This window comes from Carex rostrata, chromosome 20 (genome assembly GCF_964058835.1).
Source record: "Carex rostrata chromosome 20, lpCarRost1.2, whole genome shotgun sequence".
Lineage (NCBI taxonomy): Eukaryota > Viridiplantae > Streptophyta > Magnoliopsida > Poales > Cyperaceae > Carex > Carex rostrata.
Window position 1 is genome coordinate 7695152 of NC_135937.1, and position 22325 is coordinate 7717476.

The 22325-nt window shown below is 34.6% G+C and overlaps 3 protein-coding genes across 6 annotated transcripts; all 3 read right to left on the reverse strand.

The window, feature by feature from the left end:
- Positions 1 to 1057: 1057 nt before the first annotated feature.
- LOC144572731 (uncharacterized) lies at positions 1058 to 6863 on the reverse strand. 3 transcript variants are annotated; one of them, XM_078322403.1, is made up of 11 exons: positions 6481 to 6863; positions 5418 to 5676; positions 4184 to 4425; positions 2784 to 3000; positions 2555 to 2634; positions 2377 to 2461; positions 2158 to 2289; positions 1810 to 1923; positions 1679 to 1714; positions 1493 to 1577; positions 1058 to 1388 (listed from the first exon to the last, which is right to left on the reverse strand). In XM_078322403.1, the coding sequence occupies exons 1-11, from the start codon at positions 6648 to 6650 to the stop codon at positions 1243 to 1245; spliced, it is 1566 nt and encodes a 521-aa protein (XP_078178529.1). In that variant the 5' UTR covers positions 6651 to 6863; the 3' UTR covers positions 1058 to 1242. The 3 variants fall into 3 exon arrangements, with proteins under 3 accessions (XP_078178529.1, XP_078178528.1, XP_078178530.1); XM_078322402.1 differs by having other exon boundaries at positions 1679 to 1726; XM_078322404.1 differs by lacking the exon at positions 1679 to 1714.
- Positions 6864 to 8398: 1535 nt separating this feature from the next.
- On the reverse strand, positions 8399 to 15283 carry LOC144572524 (Alg9-like mannosyltransferase family). 2 transcript variants are annotated; one of them, XM_078322124.1, is made up of 9 exons: positions 14904 to 15283; positions 13969 to 14086; positions 13382 to 13486; positions 12542 to 12831; positions 11496 to 11777; positions 10401 to 10617; positions 9581 to 9732; positions 8847 to 9012; positions 8399 to 8718 (listed from the first exon to the last, which is right to left on the reverse strand). In XM_078322124.1, exons 1-9 carry the CDS (start codon positions 15161 to 15163, stop codon positions 8638 to 8640), a joined length of 1671 nt encoding a protein of 556 aa, XP_078178250.1. In that variant the 5' UTR covers positions 15164 to 15283; the 3' UTR covers positions 8399 to 8637. The 2 variants fall into 2 exon arrangements, with proteins under 2 accessions (XP_078178250.1, XP_078178251.1); XM_078322125.1 differs by having other exon boundaries at positions 8454 to 8718; positions 13965 to 14086; positions 14904 to 15224.
- Positions 15284 to 17475: 2192 nt separating this feature from the next.
- Positions 17476 to 22015, reverse strand: LOC144572887 (U3 snoRNP-associated protein-like YAOH). Its single transcript, XM_078322571.1, has 7 exons — positions 21426 to 22015; positions 20410 to 20752; positions 19492 to 19716; positions 18932 to 19160; positions 18243 to 18421; positions 17987 to 18052; positions 17476 to 17891 (listed from the first exon to the last, which is right to left on the reverse strand). The coding sequence occupies exons 1-7, from the start codon at positions 21833 to 21835 to the stop codon at positions 17796 to 17798; spliced, it is 1548 nt and encodes a 515-aa protein (XP_078178697.1). The 5' UTR covers positions 21836 to 22015; the 3' UTR covers positions 17476 to 17795.
- Positions 22016 to 22325: the final 310 nt, after the last annotated feature.

Genomic DNA, 22325 nt, shown 5'->3' on the forward strand with positions numbered 1-22325 from the left:
GTACAGAAAAGAATAGGATAGAGTAGAGGTGCTAATTAATGTGCTATGGAATGTTCATAGTGTAATAGAGTAGGCTTTTTTGTAGTTGTCTTGAAAGAACAGCTTTTTTGACTTGAAACCTAATTTTATTTCTGTTTGTTGTTTCCCTTTTAGAAACTTTGTGGCTTTGTTGGGAAAAATCTGGCATTTAATGCATCATAATTGATGAAACAGAGGAAAGCAAGTTCATGCTCTTTTTTGTATAAATGATTTTATTCCTTTTACCAGCGCTAATTGAGGAAATTCATGCTTGTAAGTGTTAATGCAAGAGCTATCAAATGTTTAGAATTTTCTTTTTGAATGATAAGTGCATCCTATTATCTACAGCCCTTATCTATACTTCAGTGTGTTCATACTTTGTTAAGAAAAAAAAGTGTTTGTATCATACGTTATTACGTTATAAGGAATAGTTATACATTTTTTTTGGCACAACAAAATCTTTGATATGAACTTTCTTATCATCATGTAGGAAAAAAAATGACAAACACTTTGTATACGAAATGCAAATATATGTGAGTTCAACTATAAATATTAATGTACATGTTACGTATAAATACTTTTAAAATTCAATTAAGTGTACAACATAGATACAATAAGAATTTCTTTTTCTTTACTATATCACGCTAATTTTTTTTTTTTATATATATATATTTTTAGAACAACCAAACTACACATGGAATCTAAATGCATGCATTGGGAACTTTGTTTCTTCAGATTAACTAATTGAATACAATTCGGCATGCATGTGTTTTGTTCAAACATTCAACGTAGGGGTACAGAACTTCGTTTCCATTTAGTTGTAGAGGGTAAAGATTTTAACAAAACAGTTTTAGCTTCATGCAACGCATGGACTACAAAATTAAAACAGCTCTCCATATGATTCGTGGGCTACATAAAGTCAAAACTGCTTTGTTAAAATCTTTACCCACTGTAGAGGCACCATTTGTCTGATAATTACTTTCCTTTTCAAGCATTTGCACACCAGCACTTGTAATTGGTAAGAAAAAAATAAATTACAGAACACTAAGAGTGCTTGTGCAGTATTTTCATCCATGGCAATAGCACAGGAATAGGTGCAGCATCCCGTGCTTTACAAGATTTACAAAGAGACCTCAAAATAAACAAGAGATCAGATGATGATTTTTACGAGGTTATCCTATTCGAGATTGAATCAGGACGTAAACAAATTGAAAAGAAAGGTAATTAAGCACAAGAGGCTCTCCGGCATTTCGTCATGTCACACTGGATAGGGGTGCGTCTAACCGTGTTCATATTTTTGAACTTCCGCTGCTCATTTGATGCTGCTGAAATGGGTGTTGGGCTTTTGCCATTCATCCGTTGCAGTTCAGCTGCTCATTAAATTCAGATATGTCCATAATTTTTTTTTTTTTTTTTTTTTTTGCAAATTATGAAAGAAAAAAATGAGAAGTGAAAAAGGAATACTCAAAAGCACCTAATTCGGGTATTTGATGATCATTGACTATATCAAAATTCTTAAATGTATACCCCATGAAATTTGTAATATTTGGAGAAAGCATCTGCCATAGAAATAACAAAATATTATAAACAAAGCTTTATGATATAATCACAAAGAGGTCAGATTTAAGATTTAATATAGAAAATCAAAAAAATTAGCTACCGTTCTCCAGTTGCCAGATTTGCATTTAGTTCCATTCTGAATACAAGACTGCATATTAATCCAAAAATATATTTGCATGACTATTACTAATCCTTGGGACACAAAAAATACAAAAATTGTACTACACATACCTCTTGTAAATCATCGAAGTTGTATGTATCCAGATCATCCTTGATTTCTGGTGTAAGTACTGATTCCATCTGGTAGAGTATCTCCCATTGTACCCCATTAAACCAAGGGTGAGACTGAAATTTTAAAAACTTCCTTTCAATTAAGAAGAAAATTGTGTAATTGATCCGTTCGAGCAATGATGTAACGCTGAAAAAATGTTTAGCAGAAATACATTTATTTTTTCTACAAAATTTTAATTGCAAGCATTGGCACCATGGTACTTCTTTTACAATGCGCTCCAGTGTTTTTGTTCGATTATCTTTCTTTCGATAATCAAGGGTATTTTGAGGGGCAAAATAGGAAATAACCTTGATTTCATGCACACCTCCTTTACCGAGCCTCTGATCAGCGCCACATAGAAGTTTACTTATCAAATCCTTCGCTTCTTCCGATAATCTCCGTTCTTGAGGAAATTTTAGATTTGATTTCCAGTTAATTACCTTTGAATAACATACAAAGTATATAAAAAAATTTGTTAAAAATAATGTGTTATCTCTAAGTTCCCATTTTGATTGAATAAATTATACCCTGCGACAGGTTGACATAGGTGCGTCGGAATGAAAAGGAGGATATCCAACCAGCATTTCATACATTATTGTTCCAAGGGACCACCTAGATTCCAAATTTATATAGAATTTAAGTTAGTCTGAAACTATCAAAAGTTGCAAAATAGTACAATGGACAAATTTATGAATGTATAAATACCAATCACATTCCATTCCATATCCTTTCTTTTGTAGAACCTCAGGCGCAATATAGTCTGGTGTGCCTACTGTAGAAAAAGCCTGAAAATTTTAGCCAAAATAAATTTAAAAGATAAAGAAGTCTCACCAAAGTCAGCAAGATTTTGCTGCACTGAATTTTAGCCCAAATAAAAGATAATCCAAGGATCCTTCTGAAAATTTCCTAGTAAGAAAAAAAGGAAAATAGTTACCATAGAGCGTCGGTTTTGTTGCCATTGTTGGAGCTGTTCTTTCGAAGATCGCCTTAATTTAAAAATCCATGAATCGATGGTGGATTTTGAATTCAAATCGTTTGAGGTATCGTTTATATCTGAGAGGTACTCCAAATCCAAAGACTTGCATAAACCAAAGTCCGTTAGTTTTACGTGCCCATCCTTCCCCAGGAGCATATTATCTGGCTTTATATCTCTGCATAATTTAAACCAAATATAGTTTTGATACAAAGGTTAATTTGGGCAATGGTTAACAACTGAAGCAAAATCTGACACCAACACGAGCTCATCTGAGGCATTTTCTTTTCAATAAATGTGGATATATTCACACAGAATTGAGTGCTAAATTCAGGAGCAATTAAAATCTTTGCACAGTGACTAAATGAGGTGTAGTCTGGCCGAAACTGGTAATCCCAAAAACTGGAAAACCAGCTCCATGCTAGACATTGCAAAAATGTTACTATTATTTAAACAGTGTTTTTTTTTTTTTTATTGAAACAGTGTTGTTGACAAAGTAAAACTTTTTAAGGTTTTTACTGGTCTTTTTAAATAAAGACAAAAGTGAGAACAAAGGCTATGACAAAAACGAAAAAAAAAAAAACCATGATAATATCATTTCCTCAACATTACAATATGTTCTATAGTACGAGAATCCTTCGAAAATATTACTAGTATAAAGGTTAATTTAGGCAATTTAACAACTAAAGAATAATCAACACTACTTGACCTCACCTGAGGCATTTTTTTCATAGATGTTAATACATTCGGGCAGAATTGAGTGCTAAAATAGGAGCACAGTGAGCACTAAATGAGGTGTAGTCAGGCCTAAATTACTAAACCTTTAAAATTAGAAAACCAGCACTATGCTACACATTGCAAAAAATGCTACTATTTTTCAAACAGTACTGTCAACAAAGCAAAGATTTAAGAAAATGAGAACCTAGACAATGACAAAATTGAGAAAAACCATGCTAATACCATTTCTTCGACATTGCAATCTACTCTGGAATATGTGCCTGTTCAGCAAGTGTGGAAAAGGGGAATAGAGTAGAATAGAGGTTCCATTCCCGCCAAATGGAATTGTGAAAATGGAAAAAGTAGAATTGGGTTTGAACTTTTGCAATCAAATCCCTGATTATTTACACTTAAGTCCCTCCTATGAGCCAATTCTCTATTCCATGGGGATGGTGGAATAGAGGGATTAACCTTTTCCAAGAGATGGAATTGACCCATTTATCAATACTATTCCACCACTAACTGAACACGATCGGAATAGTATGAAATAGAAGCCTACTCCAAATTCCACTTCTCCTCAATTCTTTCACTATTTCACATGTTACAAATGGGACCTATGGGAATCCTTCAATCGAGGAACTTACCTATGGATGTAGTTGTGTTTGTGGATTGATTCAATGGCAAGAACAGTCTCGGCAATATAAAACCGGGCCTCTTCCTCTGTGAGTATTCCTTTGCTACAAAGAAGCGTCATCATGTCACCTCCGGCCATGTATTCCATTATAAGGTAAAGGAATTCCTCGTCTTGAAAGGAGTAGTGCAGCTTCACTACAAACTCACTTTCAATCTCTGCTAGTAGATTTCTCTCTGATCTTACATGTTCCACCTGACACAAAATTTCACAATAGGGGATCAAAAGGAGTTTGATCAGTTTCACAAAAAATTTAATGTTGTTTGCAAATAGAAAAGTTTTTTCTCCAATTACAAATAATAAGCAAATAGAAAACTTTATTGGTACCCAAGAGTGCAAACAATTTCTGGTATTTCCAAATGAAACGATAATCTCAGAACAGTTAAGTCAAGTCAGAGTTGACCAAATTGCCCCTAAAAAGAGTAAAAGTTACCTCTTTACTTATAATCAAAATTAGAATATTGCAAATTTAGCTTGATTTGGCTAGATTTCGGAGGAAAGTACAAAAAAAACTAAGAAGAGAGGCAAAATCATATCAGTTTGGCAATTTGCCTCACATTTTTTGTGAGAAGTTTTAATGTAATTCACAAACAAGCCCATGTAAGTTGGTTGTTCATTGCTAATGTGTTATATTTTGTATGATAACTACAATTATGTGTTAATCCTCGGTAATTTGCAAAAGACCAACATTGGCCAAATTGTTCCCAGAAGAACACAGAGTTTATTCATATTATACTATAGAAGTAATAGATAAATTTCAACTTCTCACAAAAAGTGATGCTCTCTTAAACTCAAGATAGGAGTTAAAATTTCAATTTTCAACACAAAAGATGATATCTCATAGTACAAGAAAACCGATAACAACATCACATATTCCTCATATGAACTATACCTTACAAAAAAAGAAGAAGCAAACCATATCATATGCCCCTTGAATCTGTTGTAAAGTTAATTTCCTCGCATAAAGATTCTTGCAAGATATGGGTCCATTTATAAAATATGACACATGACTGAAGAATTAAGAGAATAAAATTATAACCCAATCTTCCATACTTTCCCCGTTAAGTTCAGCTTCTAGAATGTTGGTTGATTAACAATTTTAACATAACATTTTCCAAAAGAATAAAAAATAATTGCAATATATCATATGATATCAAACGAGAGGAAGAAAAAAGAATACCAAGTACCTGGCCACGGCGAATCATGTCAGACTTGTTGAGTTTCTTCATGGCGAAGATGTGATTGGAGGTCCTCTCACGGCAGAGCCTGACCTCACCGAAAGCACCCTTGCCGATCTGCATCAGCACCTCAAAATCTTTGACCCCTATTTTGAGCCTTTGCAGCCGCATATACTCACTCTCCTTCTTCTCCAGTTGCTTAACTATCCTGTGCTTCTCCTCTCTGCTCATGTGCTTCTCCCCAAGCCTCCGTTCCAGTATTGATCTCCTGAAAATATCCATTCATTACTTCTCTCTGTTTTTTTTTTACATTTTCATTTTTCTTTTAATTTGTTTGGTAGATTTCATAATGCAAAAGAAAGATGAGCAGGGTTCAAACGCCACATGTCTTTCCTGCCTCAATAGTGTCTCACATCCTTATATCCGTTTTCGAAGTCCAAATAGTCAATCCGAACCACTCAACATGATCTCCATATTATAATGTGCTAGGAGACCAAACTTTACATTTTTTTGGGAACTTTTTACAATTTTTTTAGATAGTACAAAATCACTGTATTTCAGAAGATTCTGGACCATCCAAAAACAGTGATTGTGTACCTGTCTAAAATTATGGTAAAATTTTCCAAAAAAAATATTAAATTTGGTCTCGAAGCACATTTTAATATGGAGATCACGCTGAGCAATTTGGATCGACTGTTTGGGCTGTGAAAATGGAGATAAGGATGTGAGGCATGATTGAGGCACGAAAACAATGGGGCATTTTAAACCCTACTAATGATAATGTGCTAGATTCAGGAGTTAGAAAATAAAAGGTAAAATTTAAAAATATAACATTGCCACTTGAGTAATTCATCCTATATATTCTCAACAATTTGCAAAACAGAAGAGCACTGCAAATGGTTGCATAGATTGAAAATTTAATAGACAGAAAAGTACATTCAAATGAGGCCTAGTTAAAGAATTTCAAGCTTGACAATGTGTTATCTTCTCTAACAATGCATCATCATTCTGTCAGTCTAGCTGACGCAAATCACAAAAAGAGAGAAAGAACACAAGTTTAAGAAAATGTTACCTTAGTTGCCTCTCTTGCAAGATCCTGCCACGCTGTAAGTAATGGTTCTCTATGTACTTCTTCGCTGCCTCGACTCTCTCTTTAGTCTGCTTGGACACTACCTCCTCCTTCTCCTCGGCCATGGCAGTGCTTCCATTTTTCCTCCTGAACCAGTTCTTCGCCAATTCCATCGCAAGAGATGCTCGCTTTTGCGATACAATGGGGGTCTAAGAAGATGCGCATTAGAAGATAAAGAGAGGTTTTGTTGCATAAATGCGAACTAAAATTGCTATTTCGAGATATCTGGAACTGCGACTGTTGATCGGGTGTGCGCTTTTATCCTTTTGAGCAGCTCTTTTGGGTGGGTGAGGAGCTGAGCACTGGACTGGATAGACGCCACTCACGCGGCAATGAAGAGGGTCAGAGGGAGAGGTGGTTTTTCGAGCTCGGAATAGTGAGTTATCTAGCTAATTGAAAAGTATGTAGCGGGTTAAATAATCACAAAAATATTGACCCGTGAATCAGAATCAAGAAAAAAGAAAAATGAGTGCAGATTTTAACAGATCATATATTAATTCGTACAGCGCCGTAGGGAGTGAAAACGGAGCTGATACGGAGCTTAAAGCGGTAAAATCATAATTATATTTTTTTTTCTTTTTTTTTTTCGAATACAGATATGAAGCGGGTATTTGATGGATATGAATACGAATTCGAATTAGACCGGATATTTATGAAAATAATTTGAAAAGGTATTACAAAATATTAAAATTTGTAATATTTATCTAATTATAATATAATAGTAAATAATATAATTTTTGTATAATATACATTAAAATATATATTATATATGTACTATTCGAATACAAATAATTAAAACGTAAAACCATATCAGTATTTTTATTCACACAAAAATTCAAATATCAGATATTTAGATCTAATTTTTCGGATACATATAAGATATTATTCATACCGTTTTTACCCCTACGTCAAGAACAAAGGTACTGTTTTCTCTCCGAAAAGGAAACTCAAAAAGCTGAAAAATAGTGATTAAAGGAAGATACTGGTAACTGGTTAATGCAACATAAGGAAATATATAAGGGAAGTAATAAATGGATATATCATTTCTTTTACTTTCATCTTTTATATTATTTTTCTTTCCAACATTTTTCAAGATCATTTCAAATTCTCAAGTTTCAATTTAACAAACTTATTCAAAATGTTTTATTATTTTTATTTTTAAACAATTTTAAATTCTTATTTTATTGTGTACGGACTACAGAAGTTTTACTTTTACTATATTTTTTAGACGAATTAAATTAAATATTGTTGACTATGCTTAATTTAAATGAATTTTATTTTAGGTTGTATGATTCTCACTTTATTTTATTTTTATACCTTTATGTTCTGTTTATTAAATTACATAAAAAATGTGCTTCCAGTTTACTTGATGAGATTTAAAAAGCCATTCTACTGATTTGTACCGATATATAAATCTGATAATAATAAGCACCTTTGTAATTATAACTTTTCAAATTTCAAAGATTAGAACACAACTTTATAGTTTACTTCTTAAAGAGAGGACAGTATGGTCCAAAAACAAATTTTCTCTCAACTTTGCCCTGTTAAAACTGAATTCGTATCCTCTGCATTAACTCAAAAAAAAATCTTTTGAGTTAATGAATTTCAACTCTTCGATATGTTTTAAGATTCATGCATACTAGATCCACACTAATATTAAAGGGCCCTCTAATTTATAAACAAAAGCCGAATTAACTCCATTTAAAATCAGACGGTTAAGATTTATTAACTCAAAAGAGCAATCTTTTGAGTTAATGCAGAGGATACGCATTCGTTAAAACCTGAACTCCTTCATTCACTTTTGTTTAATGAATTGTAGCTGGTAATTTTGTTGTGCCGACACAATGCTTATGTGATGCTTACATAATTACATTACATAGTGTTGAACTGGCACTCAACTAGTGACCTAGTTCTATACTAACACCCAGTAATGCTAATACCTACTGTTAGAGCATTCGGGTCAGGTTTTAGACCCAATAACTGACATGAGCCCTCATCTCTCCTCGGAGACTCAATTCCAAATTTTGAGAATAACATCTAAAAGATTGCCGATACAAAGCAAACAAACATATATTGATGCATTAATATAAAATTAAACAGTTAAATCTCCCTGCTATAAACAACAACAGATGATTGAAGATCTCTGTCCACTTTGAAGTGAGAATGGAAGAATCTCTTCACCTGTTCAAAATTGTACATAAATAAAACATTAGCCAACAATCAATTAATAACAAAAAACACAATGACTGTGAACTTTCGTTTCAACTTGACATGCTTATCAGTTGAATGTGGAATTAAAAAAAGAGTACCTCTACAAAATGTGAAGAGAGAAGATCTCTCAAATGCTTTTCTTCAGATTCGAATAGAACTATATGACTGAAATTCAACAAATGTGAATTGCTGAACACGCTCTTTACAAAATCAGACGGGTTTGACATGAATTGATCTGACTCATCCATGACACCTCTTTCCTCACTGTAAAAACGAATAAATATATATAAACAATAATCTTTTTCCAATTGCACCAATTTATAATCAATCTGCTAAAAACCCACCATTTCTCATGTTTGCTCCACATACCAAAGCAAAATTTTAGGCAATTTATATAAAAAAAAAAACACTTTATAAGCACCGATGGAATTTAAAACAAGCCAATTTAAATGGTCAGTCATTATATGCAATTAATCCAAAAATAATTGGCTGACTGAAAACATGAGGAATCTTTGTTGTAATATAATTTGCATAATATAAGTTGCCAAGACCAAAAAAAACTAATCATAATGCTAGCAACAGATTAATATTAAACCCAGAACCTTTTTTGAAGTAAATACAAATCTAGAAGGCCTTCTTTTGTAATCTTTGCTCTTTTTCCTTCCATTTCTTTTCTATTTTAACTTGCTGTATTTTTTTCAATTTTTTGTAAAATGGCACCTCTGGTGTCCCTGATCAATGGAATTTGAGGGCTTGACACTCATCTTTCTTTACAAAATAAAATAAAATCCAAAAGGCCTGAAACTTATTTGGACCATTAGAAACAACATACCTAGGTGTACAATCGAGAAAACGCATGGTTACATTGTAGTGTAAAGATGAATAGTAAGGAGTAGAGTGGCAAGGCATGAGAAATAGAATACTGGAGACTTTTCCTTTATGTGCCTCCTTTGAAAGGTACTGCATCACATCCTCCGTTCCTCTCTGATCAAGCAACAAACACAACATTCTTGTTTATACAAAAAGAAGCACAATAACATAGCAACTTTTGCACGAAAAAGAAAGGTATATGCTTATCTGAAGTGTTGTGTAACCACAGTTAAATGATACATATATTTGAACTGTTTAGATAATTGAGGAACGTTTCTATTTGTCTATTCTTAAGAATCAAACTTTTTAAAATATCACAGTAAAAGAAGAGTGAGGCTATGGTACTATGTATAGCACAGATGGTCCGTACTATGGATCAGTATCTTCATTTTCAAATATCAAACTCGCGATCTGAACTGTTTAACATGATCTATATATGAAACTAAACTTTCAAACAAATTTTACATTTTTTTTTTTTAAATTACTATTTTTTTAGATAGATAGAAAATCACTACTTTTGAATGGCCTAGACTCTTTAGATCAACTGATTTCTACCTATCTAAAAAAATAGTTAAAAGATTCTAAAAAATGTAAAATTTGATCTACACGAACATTTTCATATGGAGATTACGTTGAATGGTTCATATCGACTTTTTGGACTTTGAATATGGAAATATTGATTCATAGTACGGATCAATACGCGCTATGAATAGTAACATAGCCTCATTCATAAAAGAGTTAGTAAAGGAAAGAAAAGAACAAAAAGATGGAAGAAACACTACCTGATGAACTGAGGACATATACACTGCCATGGGAACATTAGTCAGAACTAGAAATGCAATAGCAAACTTCAATTTTGAATTGTTCCCGCTCTTTTCAGAAACCGAAGTAGTTCTCTTTTTTGTCGTCTTGGTATCAGGGGGAGAAGTTCGCTTCTCCATAGATGCCAAGCAATATCCAGAGAACATCAATGCTATTGGGAGCACTGGGAGAACAAACCTGTGTATTTCATCATTAAATGCATATTATAGGTAGGGATGTAAAAAAGTCGGGTCGTGACCGGATATGTCATGGCATGGTCCCGTCACAGCATGGCACAACATATGTGCCGGTCACGTGACGTGGCTATACTTTGGAAATTGGCACAGCACGACATGGCACGCGAACTAGTCTAGCCATGGCATGGCACATGGTCACGCGTGATCAAGACCGTTAGATCTTTGACTGAATGGTGAATCTTAAATAAACTAACTTAAATTACAAAAAAAATAATTTAAAGTGACCAAATGTCATGGCGTGTGTGAGTAACGTGTCGTGATCGTCTCTCCGAATTTGGTCATGGCACGCAAAAATTTGACTTGATCAAGGCATGGCACATGACCCACATCACGACGTGACTAGTCACAACACCACACAGAACCGCATGTTTTTACATCCCTAATTATAGGGACATTTGTTACATGCACAAAAACGTCCATGCATATGATTTACTCTGGGATGATGCATGTGCTCCCTTATTATATCCAAAAATACAATTTCCAATAGCTAAGTGTACCATGAATGCATGCATGCAGATTACTTGATTATATACAGATACTTGCAATGCTCGTACATCTATGCATTCATAGACTGTTTGATTATATACAGATTCAGTTTCAAAATCTGCCCCTACAAAATGATGACATATCATGAGTATTGCCTGAAAAGCAAGGTAATCTCATATGTCCCTTTAAAATATAGAACAGATAGCATGTTCTCATGCCCTAATTTCTTTGTAAAATTGTTATGTTGACATGTCCAGTTGTCTGTGGTTACATTCATACATTACAAACTTTTCAAGTATACCATGCAAATTAAATGAATAATAAGGGTATTACCTGAATTCTTTGTGACCAAGAACACTATATAGGCCCAACACCCAAGCAATTAGACCTGAAAGCCTCCTCTCTCTTGATTTCACAATACCAATAATCGTGAAGGGTAAAAATGTCCAAACCATAGAAGGAAAGCCCTGTGTGAAGTACCAGTGGAACACATGGGTACCATAATAGTCACCTCCAGACGAAAGAAAATTGAACTTCAGGAAATTAAATGGTACAATAACCCAAGATTGGTACATCAACCGATCCACCAAGCATGTCAATGCAAGAACGAAAGACCTGTTCAACACAAAAAAGGGGCATTAAACAGGTTTTCTACAGCATGTGCATACCTGCGATTGCAAAGGATGGCCTCTTCTACAGCATCAGTAACTTGAGCAATTATCCCTCAAACAATGTCAAACCATCATTATCCCTACAATTGATCCACAATTTTGTTATTTTTAGGAGAATTGCCCGTAGGCAATTGACCCGCAATTTTAATTTGTGAAACTCATTCAATATTTTAATATATTTTATTATAAAAACCCTACAATAGGCCTTGCAAATTAATTGTAATTGCTGATGTGGCAATGTCAATAAGATTGCTAAAAAAGCAAGGTGACTAATTAGCAACTGGTTTACATTCCTACAATGGATGTTGCAATTGCCACATTGCTACATCAGTATTTGCAATTGTTTGGCATTTTAATGCACTTGCTCTTACATACCATATAATATTTCAAATTGCATATTTTCTTATTGCAATTGCGTAACCCCATATATTCTTAAAACTGATTACAAATATTTGTATGTCCTCACATTAACATATGACTACAAAATTTAGTCCATGACTCAAAATCAACCTATGCCCGATAAGCAAGAAGGAAAACAATGCTAGAAGAGAAGAAATGAAAAGGAGAGTTAACATAAACTACCAGTGCAATTTTCTAGCATGTATGTTATAATGAAGATTGTTTTGATCAACTATGTAGAAGTGAAATAATTTCATGGCATAAATACAAAACAAAAGCTGGAAAGACAAAGTGCGATTGTGTACTTACCCAACAGGAATTACCTCCAGAAATATAAACTTGAATTGGGACCGAACTTGAAATAGGTCCATCAAACCAACATAAAACCAAGTTATAGCACTTGTAGGTCGTATAGCACAAGCGAAAGCTGCAATAGCTAGAGCTAATTTCCTTGAAGCATCTAATTTAGATTTTTTTGAGGTGGCAATTGCCAAAAACCAATAGAATATGCCGACTGTTGTTAGCACCGTCTCCAAGCTATTTGACAAAGTTCGTGTTATACAAAAAAACATGAACCAATTGACCATTTGACAAAACAGCTGAAAGCGAGGTGTTAAGGTACATAACCACTTTTGAAATTTCTTAAATAATACTCACCTTTTTCATCATTCTATGAGTGAGAAAAGGATGGTATTTTATAAATTAACTTTCATAAGGTACTTATATGACAGTTGGTCCTTGAGTGGAAGTAAATATACGGCATCTAAATATTACCTAAAGACACCATAAAACCGCAACTCCGCCTGTGTAGTTTCTACACAGCATGTCCCAAGCCGGGGAAAAGGAGGAGGGTTTGTGATAGGCTTGGCAAGCCAGCGGTAAAAATAAAAACAGCCTCTTTATGGAAATGAAACCCTCACAAATTGGGCAGTAGTAGTACTAGGATGGGTGACCTCTTAGGAAGTTCCCGTGTTGCTGATTTCAGTTGGGTTTCATTTCTAGCCTACCCCAACTTGTTTTGGAATAAAGGCTTTGAAGAAGAAGACACCATAAAAACCGCAAAAATTGTACCAATACCATACCCTTAGTTTTTCTCGGTACCAACAACGAAAGGTACAGAGCATGTTCATTGTACCAAAGAAAGGATACGGCCCATTTGCCAACATGTTCATCAAAAACAAGTTTAGAGAGCTTGTATAGATACACATCCCCAATAGATGCAAATATTGATTGCAGAATCCTCGGTGCCTTAGACTGAATAAAAAAACAAAATATGAAAAAATAAATTTCAATTCCTAGCATTACTTCTTCAAAGTTGTAAAAGCAAAGTTTTCAAATAAATACGCACAAATCTGGAAATTTGGTCAACAAACTCATTTAGGGTTTAGCATTTTAGGGTTTGTTCAAGGAAAGAGAACTGCGGCTAAAGAATTACCGATATAGACCTTACCAGGACATATCATTGTGCAGGTGCCTGCTAAATAAAGCAATTGAACAGGGCAGTCATATAAATATTTATCTTCTTCTGTGGGCTCATTTGTGAATGTGTATCTTTTATTCAATATATTCTCTATTTTTCATTTTAAATTTAGGGGCAGGTGGTATGCAGTGTAGCTTGCTTGTAAGGCTCAATTACTAATAGGCGGTTCCCTGACATATAACCAAATATTGAAAATAACAAAACCAAAAAGAAGGGGAAAAAGAAAACGAGAAGTATAAAAAGAGGAATTACATGCCATTACTATAGAGGTGTCTAGATGAAGAAAAGCCAAAATTTTGTATAACAGAGCAAATATCAAGGGATGAAGGTAGCTTCTTATCCCCTCCTTCCATTCCCATGTCAGATGCCCATACCTGAAATCATGTTCAAAAATTGTAAAAATTCTAAACATAGGCTAATGAAGATTTAAATGTGCAATTCACAATGCCAATAGCTAAAATCAGTTATACCCCTCAAAATTTCATAACGACTCTTACAGAACAATAGATACCAGATATACAACACGACAAATTGTAGAAAGAAACAAATGCCTCCATGGCCCAAATTAGGAACCGAAGTGTATATTTCATATTTGGGTCGCTTTATAAGGGCAAACTAAGATATTTCTAGTTTTACAAGAGCATTCATCATACTTGAACATTTCAAAAAAGAACACAAAGGAAAAAAAAAGAGAGAGATCATAATAAAAGAGCATTGTAGTTAACAAGAAAGAGAAAGATAGAGAGAGCACAAGGAGGTACAGCAGCTATGGAGAAAATGATGGAAAAGCACAATGATGCAAGATGAGACAAGAAAAACAGAGTGGGCCACTTTCTTTATGTGTAATTGTTGGTTCATATGGAAACAGTGCAATGAGGTGATTTTCAATGGTCATCAGATAGCAGCCCACATGCTTGCAGAACGAATAATACAGGAAGGGTAATTATGGGTAAAATAGTGCTAATTCCAACGAGTGAAACATGAGAGGGCATCACGAGTGATGGTTTACAGGAAGCAATGCAATGGGGGGAGGGGGAGGGGGAGGGGGAGGGGGAGGGCATCAATTGTGTACCAGTACTGGAAGATGCCATACTGGTACGGTAACAGGTACAATATGCAGTGCATGTGTTGCCACAGGAGTTTTCGAACTTTATTTAAACAGGAGGAGAAATAGAGAGAGAGAAATTGTACCCGAAAGAGAGGCGATGGGCGACCTCAAGAGATTGCCAATGCTCGTCGGGATTGAAGTAGGTTTGCACCATTAGGCCGTTAATTGCACGAATCACGAGGCAAATCAACCATATCCTTGTCTCTTCTTGCTCCAACGGCCATGATCTCGACTCCGATCTGTACCGGGAGTCGCCGGTATTGTTTGGCTTCTCCTCTGATGAATGGACAGCAGAGACTCTTTCGTTTGTAGTTCGCTCCGCTGGTCGTCGCCGGTAACTCATCTCCAGTGACCAGTTCAATCGGTATTCGGTACCGGAACGGGATCTTTCCTTTGAAAGAGAGAGGTAACACCGCAACAGGCAAGGGAGAATTTCCGACACAGAGCGCACTGGAGGGCTGCAGTTACTGGACGATTATTTTGGCGAATTTTGGTGCAGATCAGCGAATTTGAGCCGCACGCATCTAAACGCAAATCCAACCATGTATATCATAAGGGACACAATTATATTCTAACATTTTTATCTTTGATTTTAAAATTCAAACAAAAAAATCTGAACCGTTTAACATGACAGTCACGTTAAAATATGCTTACAGATAAAAATTTACATTTTTTGAAAATTTCTTACTAATTTTTAAGATAGGTACAAAATGAATGTTTTTTAATAAATTGTGGACAATCCAAAAACAGTGATTTTGTAATTATTTTAAAGTATAGTAAAAAGTCTCTAAAAAAAATATAAAATTTGATCTCAAAGCACATTTTAATGTGATATCATGTTGAGCAGTTTAAATTTTTTGTTTGAACTTTAAAATCAAAGATAAAAATGTTTGAGTCTGATTGAATCACGAAGTAATGGAGCAGTGAGGCAGTGATGCTTTCACGGGAGCCTTATCGACTTCGGTTTTGGGCTTGGAATGCTAATCATCGGCTCATTTTTAAAAATTGATCCACTTCTGTCTTATTTTTTACTTATTTTTATTCTCGGGCAAAGCCGAAAAATGGAGAAATGGTAAAGGTGAAAATGCTTAGAAATTACATTTATCAGATAATGCATGTAATGACATTGCAATTTGCTTTATAAACTCTACTTCTCAAAATATTCTAATACTTTACCCAATTATTTAACGGTTCTTTTGTAAATATATCCTTGTTTTATCTATATTTCAGTAGAATGAATATATCTGACTAATCTCGAGTATTTTTGTTGGACCGAAATTTTAAAAAAAAAATATAATGCTACGATGAAACCAGACAGAACCTCTGAGAATTTTCAAAATCAACCATATATTTTAAAGAAGAGGAAACCATAACCAGTGTAACTTTAATATTTGACGAATGAGTGTAATGTCACGCAAAACCACAGAACCATATCCAGTCATCCTGACAACAACTGGTAGCAAAATACTTTGTCGTTTCATTTCTGATTTCTGTATAGTATGTTTAAGCAATAGTTTGTCAGTTATTAGTGTTGTCAATTTAGATAAAAAGCAAACATTAGAGCAAAACTATTGACATCTATAATTTGGAGGCTGATAATTAACCCCGCACCTCCCACCCCGCAATTAACCCCGCACAAAATGTCAAAAAACTCCAGCTGTCATTTTTTTTTCATAAGGTATTAATACTTACGTACAGAAGTATTTATCTCTAAGAACGAAAGTATTTATCTCTAAGTACGAAAGTATTTAAGGGACCATGCACATTTTTTTCATGGAGGGTGGGGGGAATCTCAAATCACATGGGGGGACCATGCACGTTTTTAGAGGTGAGTTTTTTTATCTCATTTCAATCTCGTCCACATTTCTCACAATCTATGAAAAATTTTGCGAATCTAAAACCACGAACGTTTTCTACGTAATTTTCTCTTTCAAATGAGATCCATGATGACATACTTTCGAGCAAGTCGTTACAGAAGTATTTATCCCTCATCGTGTAAGTATTTATATCTATACTTGAAAGTATTTTTTTGCATATAATACTTATAATACATGATATTAATACTTTCATATTTCAGTATAAAAACTTATAATACATGATATTAATACTTTCATATGTCAGTATAAATACTTATAATAATTGATATTAATACTTTCATATGTCAGTATAAATACTTATAATAATTGATAGTAATACTTTCATATGTCAGTATAAATACTTATAATACATGATATTAATACTTTCATATGTCAGTATAAATACTTATAATACATGATATTAATACTTTCATATGTCAGTATAAATACTTATAATAATTGATAGTAATATTTTCATATGTCTGTATAGATATAAATACTTGCATGATGAGGGATAAATACTTCTGTAACGAGTTGTCCGAAAGTATGTCATCATGGATCTCATTTGAAAGAGAAAATTACGTAGAAAACGTTTGTGATTTTAGATTCGCAAAATTTTTCATAAATCGTGAGAAATACGAACGAGATCGAAATGAGATCAAACTAATTTGGAGAGAGATAGAGTGGGGGGATGGTGGGGGGATGGAATGGGGAGGAGTAATATAATTGTTCCTATAATTTTATCCTTACTCTACATAAATCTTTCATATTATCAAAGGATAGTTATTTAAACCATATAACCAAAGTAACTTGAATTGATGAATGAGTGTAATGTTATACAAAACCACAACCCTATACTGTCATCCTGACAACAACTGGTAGCAAAGTACTTGGTTGTTGATCTTTTCAGTTGCAAAATGCTAGAAATCCTATTTCTTTCAAACATAGAAAATTGAGACTCCATTAACTAAATAAAGAATAATCTTAAATAAATAACTAAATTGTACATCGGTTTTTGGCCAAAATTTTTAAGAGGGTAAACCTCCCCAATTGCTACAAAATACAGACAACAGAACACAAAACAAAGACCACTCATTTTACTGCCCGTAAAAAGATTCATTAAGCAGTTTTGTTCTCTTCCTTTAACCTAATGGGATGAATTGCCACACCATTCCGGGCCGTACGAACACGCCCCCACCTCCCAAGCCGAGGTTCCTGTATAACAAACAGTAAAAAAATAATATGACATATGAATCAAAGTAAGAATTGCACAAGCGAGGAGAATAGAAAATCGAAGCAAGAAATCTGACCTGACCAACCCCAGCAAGGAGGAACCGTCCTGACTTAGCAAACATAAGAGAATTGACGAATCCATCCTGATGAAATAAATTGTTAGTTCTTTCTTAAAATAGGCTGTATGACAAATGCCTACACACCTCTTACTCTTACTCTAACACCCAACCAAACGTCCCAGAGCTTAGAAAACTCGAGGTACATATTTTAACATTAAAAAAGTTCATTTACAATGTCATAAATTGGAAATGAGATGATAAAAAGTACACTTACAAGGGGAAAATTGTACAAAGGGTGAATTCCTCTAGACTCAGGCTCGAGAGCCCATAGACGAACAGTGCCACTGGCAGCTCCGGATGCTGCAAGATCACTTCCTCGACATACCGCAACTGAACTTACCCATGATTGTGCAGAGGAACAAGTCAACAAACCGTTTTTTCCTTTCACATTTTCTGTGAAAAAATATATCAAGTCAAATAAAAGAAATCAAAGTTCTGGATAACAAAAGCTTAAGATTCACTTTTGAATTAAGTAAATCCTCAAATGAGCAGTTGAGATTCACTTTAATTTGAATTAAGCATCATGGTTGTGTACCAAATTGGCCTCAATTTCTTAAAATATAACACAAAAATAGTCCAAAACCACAAAACCAGGAAATATTTCGCAAACTTGTATAAATGCAAACCATTATTGTGAATGGAGCTCAACTACATTGTGTTTGCAATGACCAAAATCTTTCGGAGAAATAACATCAATTTTTTTTAGACATATAGTTGGTTTGACTATTACGTGATACCCTTACTTTTCTTAAGAGAAAATGTGATATTGTGTCAGATTTTTTAAGAGAAACTGTGATAACCTTACTTGACAAGGACTTTGTTAACTTCCAAAAACAAAAAACTTTTCAGGACCAAGAACAAAAATAATGTAAATAATTTGCCAACATAACTGTTGAAAGTTACCTTGAGTCACCTCTTTTGTGCCATTTTCAACCGGAATGTTTTGATTATTAGTTGATGGTGCTATTGGATGAGCATTTTTAACAATATGACTTGGCTTCTTTCGCATTATACCCCACAATTCCAAACTGCCATCATCCGAACCAGATAAAAACTCGCTATCATTAATAAAACAAGAGCATTCCAGGGATGCGGCAGGGGCACGATAGACCAACTGTGACTCCTCTGGAACCTTTATTAAGAAAAAATAAACCAAATTATATATTATAGAAGAAAACAAACAGCGTATGCCATCTAAAACCATTCCAAATTTACACATTTAACTTTTGGAATGGAGGAAAAAAATCTTCTAAGCTCCTAAACTGGTCAATCAATACAAAAGAAAAGTCCCTGTTGAACTGATCGCAAATAAAATATCCATGTAAATTTGAGTAACTGCAAGAATAATAGCAACCTTTTCCAATATCTTGTCATGCATTGATGCATTGTATGAGTTACAATAAAAAGAAGTTCTACGAACAATTGAGCATGTCTTGTTTACAGACTATGAACCTAAATATTACCTTCCATAGTCGCATTGTTCGGTCCCGGCCTGCTGTCAGAAGCCGTTCCTTTCTTAGGCAGTCAATCGTCAGAATCTCACTCTGGTGGCCAAACAAGTTGTCAAGGTGGGTCCGGTCATCAGCATTCCACAGCTTTATCGTGCGGTCAAATGAGCCCGAGAAGAGCTGTGAGGTACCTTGTCTGAAGGCCAGACACGACACAGGCCCTCTGTGACCATGGAATGCCTAGCACATTTAAATTTACTGTTATGCTCCTCAAAATAGCAACCATCAATTATTTGGTCCTCCTTGCAATTGGGCAAAAAGTTGTTCATACAACTTTGTACTAACATAATTTTTTACCTTCAAAATCTCAACACGTACCAATTGGTACAGAATTTTACCTGTTCTTTGGGCTTGGGCTTGGCATGAAACCCGATATACCTTATAAATTTCAGAACAACCTCATTGAAATTCCCAAAAAATCTCCAACAGTTGCAATCATCTGTTTGACACTAGAAATTCCAAATCGTGCTGAAAAAATCCCCAGAAAATTCAACATGCCTATATTAGGGTTTAGGATATAAGCCTAGAATTAGACCCGGTTACCTTCCCTTGCAATTTAGCCACAAAATCCCCAAAAATCAAACTTCAAAATTCTTAACATTGCAAATCATACACATGAAATGTCTATTCATAGCGAAACAATTAATTACATGATAAAACTGAGCACTCAAGAACAAATAGAACTAAACAGGCCATCCAGGTGATATGCATCAAAGTCAACTATGCATCAAAGTCAACTAGTTATAATAAGAGCCATTTGATATAAAGCCTCATATGTTGTTAACAATCCAAAAAGAAGGATGTTAATTTCACATACAAGAAAATAGGGTTCTCTCTGCAATTAATAAAAAAAAATTGTTTCACTACAAGTACCTGGATATGCTCTCTTGACCTGACATCCCACAAATGTACATGCCGATCGAGGCCACCACTTGCTAAATAACGTCCATCAGAACTGACAGCCAGGGACAGCACATGTTTACTCCTCTTCTGCGACGGTTTCTCTCTAGCCTTTGCATAATGTGAAATTAATACATCTTCAGTTGGCCACAAATACTTCTCTACTTGACCCGTTTGAACATCCCAATGCATTATCGACCCGTCTTTTGATGCAGAGAAACCCCTCGAATCATCCTCTGATAAACATACTGCAGTAACAGGTTGACGGTGCTTGATCAGGACCCGGAACCCATCTTCTGGTATTGGGTCTACAACCCTGAAATTTTATTCTCTCTCTTTTTAACAAATTTGAAACATAATAGAATAGTAGAGTACCTATTTATCACTTGGTCAATATATAAATTGTCATAAGAACTTGATCATTTGAGCATTTAAGAATTAAAAATAGATCTTTCACTGTCTAGCTGTTTTTTAAACTATCTTGATCAGTCTAAATTTACAACAATACTAAACAGTTCGTAACAGAACTTTCAAATAAAGCATCTCAGACTGACAATTTTCATGAAAAAAAGACCAAATGAAAACTAACAGGAGGGTTCAAATGCCTCTATTTCTTGTGCCACCATTTTTAAATTTTCTAATAACAAAAGTTCTAAAATGTACATGTCAAAATAAAACTGTTAGATGTTATCTATATTATTTTCTCTACATGCACATAAAACATTATCAGTTTTCAATTTTTATTTTTTATGAAAGTTGGATCAATGTCCAGAATTTATCCACATCGGTGTATTTTTGCAAGTTCTTGATACTAATCAAAATTTAATCAAATTGTAATGATCTTCTACATGTGCATAGAGAAAATGATATAGATTGTATCTAATGGTTTTATTTTGACATTTTATGTTTTAAATTTTAACTAATTTTTGTTCTAAAAAATGGAGGCACAAAAAATAGAGGCATTTGAACCCTCCTCAACTAACAATTACCTCTTAGAGAGAAATCTCGTAACTCTACCACTCTCCTCAAGCTGATCTCTTTGCAAAATCTCAGCTACTAACGAATCTCTCTTCCCCTCTCTCTCATCCTCTCTCTCTCCATCATCCTCGTCTTCTTCTTCTTCCTCAATCTTCTTCGCTAAAGCTCTGATTTTCGCTATGTGTTCTGTCGCAACCCTAACTCTTTTCTCATCAGCTGTCTCCTCGACCTCACCATTTTCATCCTCTCCGTTCTCCGTCTCGCCTCCGTTCATGGCGTCTTCATCACTGTCATCGCTCTCTATGGCCTCGTCTAAGGCTGCTTTGCGACGCCTCTTTGCCGCCGATTCAAAGAAATCATCGTGGTCTTGGTTTTTCTTCTTCTTTGAAGGGATATTGGTCTTGCGATTTCGAGGCTTCATGGCCAGGGTTTTATCTGAAGTATCAATATAGGTTTCTCGAGTTTACTTTCCTCAAGTAATCTTTACTTCAAATTTTATTAACAATTTTTGAAGGGAGGGAGACACAGAGAGAGAGGTGAAACGGGGGCTTTAGAAAGAGGCGAAAGCGGCGGTGTAGAGGGGAGAAGCAAGGGTTTTAGAGAAGGGTAAAGACTATTAACAGAGTAGTTTTTATTCATGCAGCGCACAAACCAGACTTTGCGCTAGTTTGAATTTATAGTCCGTGCGCTACATGAAGGTAAAACTGGTCTGTTAATATATTTACATTTTTGAGAATGGTGGAATGGGTAACGGGTTTTTAGATTGGTTCCGAGATGCACTTTGAACCCGCACCGAGAAAATTAATGGGCTGGTCCAAGAGAAATCACAATTCTAGAGAAAATATATGGGCTAAGGCCCATAGTACTAGAAATAGGTTCTCTCTTCTTCTTCCATGTTTTAGTCCTCATTT